This window comes from Hemiscyllium ocellatum, chromosome 32 (genome assembly GCF_020745735.1).
Source record: "Hemiscyllium ocellatum isolate sHemOce1 chromosome 32, sHemOce1.pat.X.cur, whole genome shotgun sequence".
Classification (NCBI taxonomy): Eukaryota; Metazoa; Chordata; class Chondrichthyes; order Orectolobiformes; family Hemiscylliidae; genus Hemiscyllium; species Hemiscyllium ocellatum.
Genome location: NC_083432.1, coordinates 40,194,318 through 40,205,866, shown reverse-complemented (window position 1 = coordinate 40,205,866; position 11,549 = coordinate 40,194,318). Strand labels below are relative to the sequence as shown.

The 11,549-nt window shown below is 42.6% G+C and overlaps 1 protein-coding gene across 12 annotated transcripts in view; it reads right to left on the bottom strand.

Moving 5' to 3' along the window:
- Nucleotides 1-1,148: 1,148 nt before the first annotated feature.
- The window catches only part of raraa (retinoic acid receptor, alpha a), a 564,031-nt gene continuing 553,630 nt past the window's right edge, over nt 1,149-11,549 (bottom strand). For all 12 annotated transcript variants that reach the window (XM_060848780.1, XM_060848777.1, XM_060848785.1 and 9 more), the window contains 2 exons: nt 7,529-7,687; nt 1,149-5,567 (listed from right to left, as the gene is read on the bottom strand). In XM_060848780.1, coding sequence (XP_060704763.1) covers nt 5,371-5,567; nt 7,529-7,687 — 356 coding nt within the window. In that variant the 3' untranslated portion in view covers nt 1,149-5,370. The remainder of the gene's footprint in view (nt 5,568-7,528; nt 7,688-11,549) is intronic.

Genomic DNA, 11,549 nt, shown 5'->3' with positions numbered 1-11,549 from the left:
TCTGCAGGAGAGAGAAAATCTCTGCACTTATTAAAGGAATAAGATGCTGTGACCAGAGAGCTTGGGACTGTGGGTTTCATTATGATAAAATATGACCTGTTGATTTTCAAATTCCATCCGCAGACCTTCACACCTGGGACTTCCACAGGGTGAAATAGCTTAAAAAAGCATCAACTTAAAATATATTTTCTCTTTAACTATTTGCTGTACCTGTACACTAACATTTTACGACAAGATTATCTCAGAGTACAACAGGACCTTGATCAAATGGGCCAATGGGCTAAGAGTTTAAGTTAGATAAAGGTGAGGTGCTGCACTTTGATAAGACAAACCAGGGCAGAGGTTTTATAGTTATTTTATCTCTCCACCCTGTAGGCACTCTGCCTCTATTCTTGATGAATGGCTTTCGCACGAAACATCGATTTTCCTGTTCCTGGGATGCTGCCTGAACTGCTGTGCTTTTCCAGCACCACTCTAATCTAGACTCTGGTTTCCAGCATCTGCAGTCCTTGTTTTCATAGTTAATGGAAGGGCCCGGGTGTGTTGCTGAGCAAAGAGACTTAGGGGCGTAGGTTCGTAGTTCCTGAGAGTGGAGTCACAGGTAGACTGGGTGATGAAGGCGGCATTTGACATTCTTGCCTTCACTGGTCAGTGCACCGAGTGCAAAACTTGGGAGGTCATGTTGTGGCTGTACAGGACATTGCTGAGGCCACTTTTGGAATGCTGCCTCCAATTCTGGCCTTCTATAGGAAAGATGTTGCCAGGATTTGCCCTGTTGGGGGCAGTACTTGCACACTCTGGAGCTTGGCCACCCATACATCCCAACCTGCACTTTCTGTGACCTTTCACACTGGACTCTGATATCAGGGCCAGTCTCACTGTCATAGAAATCTATAGAACAAAGGCTCTCCAACCCACTGAGTCTGAAATGGTCAAAAACACACAGTCACCCACCTATTCTAATCCCATTTTCCAGTACTTGACCCATAGCAAGTGTACATCTAAATACTTCTTACCCAAACCTACTTCTGATACTTGATCGCACTGAAGTAGAAAAGTTGCATATCATTTCAGGGAATCAACAATTACAGTATAAACAAAGACCATTCTGCATCAATGTAGAATAAATATAACTTTATTCTTTTGCCAGTAGACTTCATGAAAATTTAACAGTAACATCTGCACAGAGAAAGCCTTATTATAGGAAATCTTACTGTACAGTCTGACTTGGTACACTAACACATCCAGGAACAGAACAAGAACTTGCCATAAACAGTGGAGGTGTCAGGTTAATGATCCAACTAAATGTGTAACTGTACCTTTTATTCTGATAAAACCACAGGTGGCTGTTTTACAATAGAAAAATTGTGTAAAATATGACACTGAATTGGGCCACATTGCCACTTACAAACACAGAGACAGATGTGCTGTCACTGGGCTGGGAGGAAGGTGGGGAAGGGACGTGCTGGGAGGAATTCATTCACAAGGTAGAGCAATAAGACAATATCCGTGAACAAGAGGAACGTACAGTGCAGCCAGGGAGGGAAGTTTTCATTCATGATCTCTCACTCACAATGACCCAAAACACTTGCGCCCCATCTGTTCTGGGTCACAATCAGGATTAGGTGTCTTCTTCCCCATGTACATTTCAATGACTGCAAGACTTCATTGGGAAATGTGCCATCTTTTCACTGAGCCTGTTTTCAGCAGTTTCAGATGCTTGGTCTCACATACCATGCACTGAAAATGAACTTGCAATAATAATAATGGCCAGTGAGTGGCACTATTTGCTTAGGTTTGCTAAAGGCAAGTAGACCAAGGCTGAGATTGTGTCGTTCAAACTGAGAGCTAAAACTCCAATAAATATTATATATATATAAAAAAATTAATACTGAGCTGTGAATTCTCCTTTTAAGAAAAACTGAAGCCATTTTGATGGGGAGAATTTGCCCAAAAATAAAATCTGCGTCAAAAAAAACACTTTTAAGCTGAAAAGGCATTAGTTTCGCACCTTTCTATAGCTACTTTCCTGGAATAGGCACCGGACTGTGAGGAAAAAGGTTGAATAGTTGATGCTAACTCTTCATCTGCTACATTCTCCAGAGATTATAGATCGTGAGTAAATTGTTTAATTGGTCTCCAATTTTAGGACACTTCCACTGAAATTGTCAAATGGGATTGTTCAAACCACTTGGTGGAATCTGCAAAGTGTAAATCTGGGTGCACCATAACTCTCCAGTGTGCTGGATAGATGCCAGTGAAGCACAAACAAGATATGGACTGTGTTAAATTTTAGATCAACTGAGCTTCTGATCTTTCTAAAACTAAGGGTGCTTCTGGAGTTAGTACCGAATGCACTGATCTTACACTCTTTGTACTTGGCTGCTGCTACTGTGCTGTGAGTTACCTTGCAGGAGAAGGACCTCTGACTTACATATGCCAGTCACCTCCTTTTGTCTCCCTTTGCTCATCACTATTCAGCCCTGTGGAAAATGGGGGCTTGTGAGTTCTCTTGCATCTGACTGCAACACCCAGGACCAAAACATTTAACCCCACACGCAGAAACCCTGGCCCTGGCACCCAGGCAGAAAAGCGTCTCTTCCTCTATTTCAGTGTCGATTGCTAGTGGTGAGAGGTGCCTTGCTTTAAACTATCAAAAGGAAAAAACCAGCAGCTGGGGGTGTCATTCCTGCTAAATGCACAGCCTCGTTGACAGGTGTCAGTGCGGTCTCCCCCAGTCACATCATTATGCTTTGATGGTCTGCTACACACTGTCTTCATACAAAGCTCAAATTGATCTAAACTTTAAAAAATGCTCTGGCTGAATCTCATCCCAGACCGATAGCCAGCGATTTTATGCAACCTTTTAACCTTCACACCAGCCTTTGCTTCCTCATCCTCCCAGTTTTTGTCTTGTCAAAGTGATTTACGTTCAGTCAAGAACTGAAAAAAATTCCATCATCTGAGACCTCAACATCAGCAGAATAAAAGACCTTGCTCTTTGCTGGAAACAGACTCACATGCTGCAAGACCTTGGACCAGCGAATGGATTTCTAATTTTGACAGAAGGTTGAAGGTCAAAATAATCACCTCAAAACTGATGGAAAAAAAATTCATCAATAACTTGTCCTCCCCACACTCACCCCAATCACTTGGTCTAATCTTTCTCACTGACGAGCCCAGATTGATTGAAAATGGTTTCAGTTTATTTGGCTTGTACTTGTTCAGCCGAATTGTTCCCACAATTTGTTTTGCATTTCATCGGTTGTCTATTACCTTTTTTTCCACACAATACCAGTCAGTTGTGAGCTTTGGTGATTGGCATTAAAGGTCATATAACTAGGTAGGTTTGAAAATTTGAATACAGCAAGAAACAAATATAAAAATCTGCATAAAAAGCACTGGCACCAGAAAAAATGATCACGAAGCTGTTGGATTGTCATTAAAAAAAACTCTACTGGTTCAACTTGAGTCTTTTAGGGAAGGAAACTTGCCACTTTTACCTGGCCTATAGCTGACTCTAGTCCAGCACCAATGTGGATGAGTCTTATCTGTGCTGTGGACCAGCCCATGTCACTCAGACACAGTAAACCTCTAGCAGTGATTTGAGAAAGCAACTCACTGTCCCTTCTCTGCATAATGAGGAGGGGGCAATAATGTTGAGTTATCTCAGAGGCCCCCTCAAGTCTAAAAGAGAGGAAAACAAAACACAATCTTGGTTTTTGCCTTCTTGGAAGAGTGATTTCCCCGACCTCAGTCGACATTTACGAGTTGGTGGGAGAGGTAGAGAGCAGAGGAACGATGAATTTTGAAGGAGTGGTGTTTTGCCTCAGCCCATGACAGCGCACTTGTATCCAGTCAGGCCTGTTTCACTCTTAGAATTGCGTGCACATTCAAACACGGCAGCCTCAAATATCAAAAAAAAAATTCCAATGCGGTTTAAAGCGTTAACTATAACAAGGGTACTGAGAGTCAAACAAAGTGAATTCGAAAGGCGATCGATCATTCCTTTGAATGAACCATCAGAACACCCTGAGCACTATGCTGGTCAATGGTCACAGTACACCATGGTCATATCCTGAGAAACTCAAAGTCCTTTTTTTGCCAGTGACACTGCTGAATGTGACTGAATCTCCTGTGTAAACTGCAGTCAAATTAATTCACCGATAACTTCCCAGGTCGGTGTACATGATCAGTGAGGACGAGGAAGCGTTTAGTTGACAAGATATGCTCCTCACCTCCACTGATGTACTTCAAAACAACCGGAGTTGGCACACAATCTCAGAATCCAGTCAATTAAAGCCAAAGGAGGCAGGGTCCTTGTTAACCAGCAGCCTGTGCTGTAAACTACGACTCACTTTCGGCCCTAGAATGGGAAAGGGCACCATCTTTGCCAATAAACTCTAATTTGCAGCGAGGGGCGCGAGGTGGGACCCTAGTATGTTAGTGCACATGCACAGATAGCTCCCCGGCTATGCAGCGGCCTGCGCACAATATTGCAGATCTACACGGTACTTCAGAGCTGTGCTTACCCTCAGAAATAATGTGCTTAAAATGAACGTCCAATTAACAAAAGCATAAAAGTAAAGTTTGGAAACCTGTTGTGAGTACATTAAACAGAACAGCATATTTACAGACATCCCTAGCGGAACCTTGTTACCTTCATTATCTTCCATCTTGAATGCAACTCATTTCAAAAATGTGATGACATCATCATGCTTTTCCTTCCTCCTCTGGTAAATTCCATCTAACAGTTCACAAAAATAATTCATGAAATGTTTCATTCGTATAAACTTTTTTTTGTTTGAATTCCTTGTTTTTTTGGATGCTACTGGATTTTCTGCTGGTGAGCCAGTCTATCAGCTAGTATTTATATAAGATTATGAAAGATAAACAAAAGGAGAGGAAAAATATTTCAAAAAAAAATTAACACAAATGGTCCTTATAGTTCTCTCCTAGCGTTAAATCAAAGCGTGGTCTAAAACCAGAAGCTGAAGGCTTGCAATGTGGAACAGAGTCTGCTTCAAGAATGGTGATTCCTATTTTTAAGAGGGACGGGGAAGGCATGGGTGTATAACTGAGTGCATGTGTGTGGAAATGTGTGCACGTGTGCATGTGTGTGTCTATGTGGGTTTTTTTTCCTCAGCTGTTCACACAGCCTTGAATTCAGCGTCCATCTCAGTTATGCACGTTTGAAAGAGCTTCCAGCGTGGTTATGCACAGTGTGTAAGCTCCAACTCAGTCCGAAACGCCTTCCACAAGCTGCAGAGTACGTGGCAAACAATACTGTGGCTCTCCTGTGAACATTTCACCCTCACGCCAAGCGTCCATGTGAGTGACAGTCTAACTCACTTGCTCCTTCTCTGGAAGCTATGGTGACTGAGTGTTTGGACTGCTGCTGGCAGAGCTCGGGGACATGCTCGGGCTGCTGCATGCACGCGCAGCACTGCCTTTACTGCAAGGTGAGGAGGAAGGATCAATTCCGTCAGAATTCTCCAGCATTTCCTGAATGAGCGGTGGCATGGATCCAGGGATCTCCATTTTGAGGGTGATGACCCGCTCAGCTCCTAGGAACAAAGGAGAGAGAGAGAGAGAGAGAGAAAAAACACATGCAACCATGAGACAAAGAAATGGAGAAAAAAAGGTTTGCAGTGACGCTTGAGCAATTTATTACCACATATCAGAGGCTGGCACTGACAATGTTGGGGGACTCCATCAAAGCACAGGGTTCTCCAAAAATATGCAGGTTAGGTGGATGTTAAATTGCCCATAGTATCCAGAGATGTGATTAGCTGGATTAGCCATGGAAATGCAGGGTTACAGGGTGAGGGTAGTGGGGGTGGGATGCTATTCACAGGGTCGATGTGGCTTTGATGGGCTGAATGGCCTGCCTCCACATTGTAGGGATCCTATGTTTGTAAATGGGGTACCAATAATTTGGAGTGGCCTAATGGTTTTGTCACTGGTCTAGTACAAGGGTCCAGACAAATGTTTTGAAAAATGGGTTTGAATTCCACCATGACGGATGGAGAAATTTAAATTCAATAAAAATTGGAGTTAAAAAGTTGACCGAATGGTGACCATGTAACCACTGTCAATTGTCATTTTAAAAAAATCTCATCCAGTTCATTCAGGTCCTTTAGGGAAGGGAACCTCTCACTTTCACCTGGTCTGGTCTACATATGACTCTAGACCTCCCCATCAATGAGGGTGACACTTCCCTCTAGGCCTAACCAGTGATGTCCACATCCTGTGAACAAATAAAGAAAATTTTTGCCACCTGTTTCATTGCAATTTGTGATCATCATAATAATGAGTAATAATTTTCATTCAGTAGTCTTCATAATTTAATTTTCCTTTCCTTTAATTTATAAATTAGTATGATGTTCTTTATGTCAAAGAGGTTTGATATACGTAACTGGTTATTATTGATGATAGTGGGTGATGTTAAGTGTTGCATCCAAACACTGTGCGAGAGAAGCAGGGATCGAGTTTCCAATCAGGCTTGCAATGGGGCTCGGCTTTATTAACAGTACCTGCGGTGCTGATGTTACTGGATGGGTCGGCACATGTTTTTGGACAGAGTGCCTTATCCAGCCATTCCGGACGACAGTTAAAAGTCAACTGCAGTGCTGTTGGGCTGAAATCACATGTACTCCGGTCTGGATAAGGACAGCAGACTTCCTTCACTAAAGGATATTAGTGAACCAGACAGGTTTTTACAACAATTGATCTTGTTTCATAGCTGCCACTATGGAGACCATTTTCCATCTCCAAGCTTTGTGAATTTAAATTCTGTCAGCTGCCATGGGTCAATGTGAACCCATGTCCAGAGAACCATAACTGAGGCCTCTGGATGACTAGCCCAGTGACATCATCATGACACCACTATCTCCTCCATTACACATAATTGGGGCAGTATCCTGTAACTGTGCATTGCTCAGATTCAGGTGCTGCTCATGTGGCGGCATGGGACGTCTTTAAGGGTGCTTTACACAAAGTGAGAAGTCAATTTTAAAGAATACAGCCATTTAAAGATTTATGACCTGAGGGTATGAAATAATATCAGCCTTTCACAGCCTCCAAGTGGTATTAATGTATACTTGGAATGAAGACTGATGGTTAACATCTTCTATTGCCTCTCCATGCCAGCCATAGTGCAACCAAACAGCATCCTCTTCTCATGCTGTATAAATTGGTGCTCCCTTTCCAAGCTTGTTTCTTGTGTGTCAATCCTGTCGACTGCAAGACAAAGCTCTGATTTTAGTTATTCTGTGATGCCTTGCATTTAGCAATATTCTGAACTTGATCAGACACGTCAGGGAGGAGACTAAATCTGCAATCAGTTGATGCACAGCATCTGGTATAATGCAATGGCTGAGAAATGGGTGGCCTTATTCTCACTGAACTACAATGATTTTGTTAGGCCCCCCCTCCCAGTGACGCGCTTCTCAGTCCTGATGAGATTGTCATGGTACCCTTCTATGTTGTTGTGGTTGTGTTTCTCAATGGCCTCCAACACACTCACCTTTGGCACTGATGCTGCGCAGATCTGTAATCTTCATCAGCATTTTCGGGAACATGTGTGGCTTGTTTGGCCTCCTTTTCCTCACATAGATCTTTAGAGCTTCTAACAATGGTTCCTGCAGCTTGTCCACTTTCTCTGGCTCCTCCAGGTCCTGACGGTCTACAAAATAAAAGCACATTACTATCAGCAAGTGTTATATTCCCAAATGCTTCAGTCAACCTCTCACAATCAGTATGTTTAACATGGACAGAGCATGCAGCAGTTGTGACAGTACTGTACTTCCTAAAGGAGAAAGTGAGGACTGCAGATGCTGGAGATCAGAGTCGGGAGTGCGGTGCTGGAAAAGCACAGCAAGTCAGGCAGCATCCGAGGAGCAGGGGAGTCGACATTTCGGGCATAAGGCCTTCATCGGGAATCCTGAAGGGCTTTTACCCGAAACTTCGACTCTACTGCTCCTTGGATGCTGCCTGACCTGCTGTGCTTTTCCAGCACCACACTCTGTACTTCCTGAATCTTAACTTGCGCTTGGCCTCATTTGTCAATGAATTGGTTGCTTGTCAGTCGACACTGGCTCCCAGTCTGGCATATGCCAAATTTCGAAATGTCACCTTTGTTTCCAAATCTACCAATGAGGTTCTTCCTCGATCTCTCTCACCTCTATCAGACTCAGAACCCTCTGTGATCCGCTGCTGTAGTTCTGAGTCCTTATATATTCCTGAATCTGTCTATTACACAACTGACTGCCTTTCTCTCCTTTTCTTAAGTTGTTTTTTAATGTCTGCCTTTTTGAATAAAAGCTTTGTCACCTGCTCCAATATTTCCATGAACAGAATGCAGGCACCAAGGACAGTGGTATGATAAAGGTTAACCCTAATGATTAATTTAGATGCATTTCTGGTTAAACTGGACAACCAATGGGAAAGAAGGATGCAAAAGAAGCTGGGAATTAGATTAGATTACTTACAATATGGAAACAGGCCCTTCGGCCCAACAAGTCCACAATGACCCGCCGAAGCGCAACCCACCCATACCCCTACATTTACCCCTTATCTAACACTACGGGCAATTTAGCATGGCAAATTCACATGACCCGCACATCTTTGGATTGTGGGAGGAAACCGGAGCACCCGGAGGATACCCACGCAGACACGGGGAGAACGTACAAACTCCACACAGTTAGTCGCTTGAGGGGGAATTGAACTCGGGTCTCTGGCGCTGTAAGGCAGCAGTGCTAACCACTGTGCTACCATGCCGCCCACTATAGAGGGCTAAAATGGTAGAGTGAGATAAAGACAGATCAGAGGAGCTAGAGTTGAGAATAAATGCCAATGAGCTTATAAAAGTATATAAAATCATGAAGGGCACAGATTTTCAAGATGAGAGGAGAAAGCTTTAAAAAGGACATGAGGGGCGGCCTCTTTACACTGACAGTGGTTTATGTATGGAATGAACTGCCAGAGGAAGTGGTGGATACAAGTACAGTTATAACATTTAAAAGATATTTGGATAAGTACATGAATAAGAAAGGTTTGGAGGGATATGAGCCAAGTGCAGGCAGGTGGGACTAGATTGGGTTGGGATATCTGGTCGGCATGGACGGGTTGGACCGAAGGGTCTGTTTTCGTGCTGTATGACTCCATGATTACTCAGCAGGGGTGTGCATCATGACCAAGGCCAATTCTGTTCTCATCTGCTATGCACATACACCTGCCTGTTCCAACAGGGCGTTACAAACATTGAGAAATCCATGCTGATTTTTCAGTTGTCTTATCTATAAGTTGTGAAAAGCAATTTTACCTCTTCATAGGCCATTTCAGCACTTATTGGGAATTGGACAAGACATTTTGGGGTGTATAAGCGAGGGAATGAGGCAGTGTGGAATTCAACAGCTTTCCTAAAATTTCTAAAAGACAGCAATACTCCTTTAGGAGTCGACAAAACTTCAGTTTTCACTATGAACAGATTTAGGGAGAATTTTGCAGGTGCCCTCCAAAGAGAACAGTCAAAAACTCAAATCAAATTACAGACAGTTATATATTTCACAAACTTTTATTCTTATAAACTAACCGCTGCTTGCAAACAGAATTCCATGACAATACCCTTGCAGTAACTATTTCAAGGTCAGTCCCTGATGAAAGACATGAACCCACAGGGATTTGAATGGAGAATGTGTTTATGCTTTGTTCCCTATCATCTACTTTGCAGTCTGTAACGTGTGAATTATATTTAAAACATTGACAGATCGAATTTAATGTGGCGAAATGTTATTCACATTCGTAGGAAGAGGAGGAAAAAAAAGTGTTTAAAATGGGGAGACATTATTGAATATTACTGTCCAGGGATTACGACAATCTTATCCACGAATATCAGAATGTTAACATATGGTAAAGCCAATAAGTAGGAGGACAAATTGGTTCACATATGGAATGAACTGACAGAGGAAGACGCAGGTATAGTTACAATATTTAAAATACATTTAGACAGGTACATGAATAGGAAAGGTTTAGAGGAATATAGGCCAAATGCAGGCAAATGGGACTAATATTGTTTGGGAAACTTGGTTGGTATGGACATGTTGGACCAAAGGGTTTGTTTCCATGCTGCATAATTCTATGACTCGAATAGCCATGAGTCCGAAAGGAGACTATTGTCTCATGTGCCTGGACCGGATTCAAAGCCAAATCCCAGTAGTTTAAAGGATAGTGTTCAAAGAATATGTGTTGGATAGTCCTCCCGGCAGATGCATAACAATCTTTCATGTGTGTCCCATACCCTCTGGGCAACCTGATTCAGATGCAAGCTGTATCTTACATACACTCCTTCTTCACCACCACCCCCTCCCCACCTCCTTTAAGTTCTCACCAACCATTTTCATTTCTCTTTTGAAAGACATTCACTCCTTCAAGGGTAATTTTTAAAGTATCAATGATTCTTCTAGCGCTTTACCTAAGTTGTCATTCTGAATATAGACCATGAAGAGCAGCAACCTGATAACTGGAGGAAACTGAACAGTGAACCTTGATGCTTTATCACCCACCGCCTGACTCCATGGCAGTAATCAGGAGCAGGAGCAGGAGCTCAGATTGACTTTTGGTTCATTAACCCAGAGGTATCATTTGAGGTCTGGAGCTATATCTTGACTCTTGCCCCAAGGCTACATATAGGAAATAAGTTTAATTTATACAGAGGCTTAAAATAATGTCTCTTAGTATACCCAGAGTTGTAGAAAAATAGAGGATTGATTCTAGAAGATGAAATGAATAGATGAAATAGGAGGAGTAGATCATATGGGTCAAGGAACCTGCTCCCTGATCCCAAAGGATCAGGTGTCTGTCCATGTCATATTTAGATCTACTCAATGATAAACCATCCACAACACTGTACAATAGAGAATTCAAATGATTTAAAACACGCAGTGAAGAATTTTCTCCTCACTCCTTTAAATGACCACCTCCTTATTCTTGGAACCAAAAGTCCTGCTGTCCTCTGGCCATTCTACATTCGGGCAGAGGAAACAACTTCCCAGGGTTAACCCAGTCAAGCCCTTTCAGAATCTCATACATTTCAATGAAACCATCTCTCAATCTTCTAAACTTCAAAGAATTTAGGTCTAACTTACTAAACCTCTCATCCTAGGACAACCTTCTCAACCTGGGAACCATTTCAGTGAATCTCCACTGTCCCACCTCCAATGCAAGTACATCTTCCTTAAATATGAAAACCAAAATGGAGTGTAGCCCCATGGCAACAATGAGATGAATGACCAGTCAATTTGTTTCGCATGTTGATGAATTGCCCCACGTCACTGGGAACAAGCCTTTCACCTTCAGAAATCTGTACATCCATCTTAACTATAGAATGCTGACCTCTTGCAGCTCATCTGAGGGCCTCACTTCCACAAATGCAGAAATACCTGCAAGTGTCAGGTTAGATTCTACTCTCAAACCATAGAGTGGGATTTTAACGCACAACCCTCTGAGCTGACAAGGCTACCAATTGAGCCATAAAAGAGGTAAAAGGG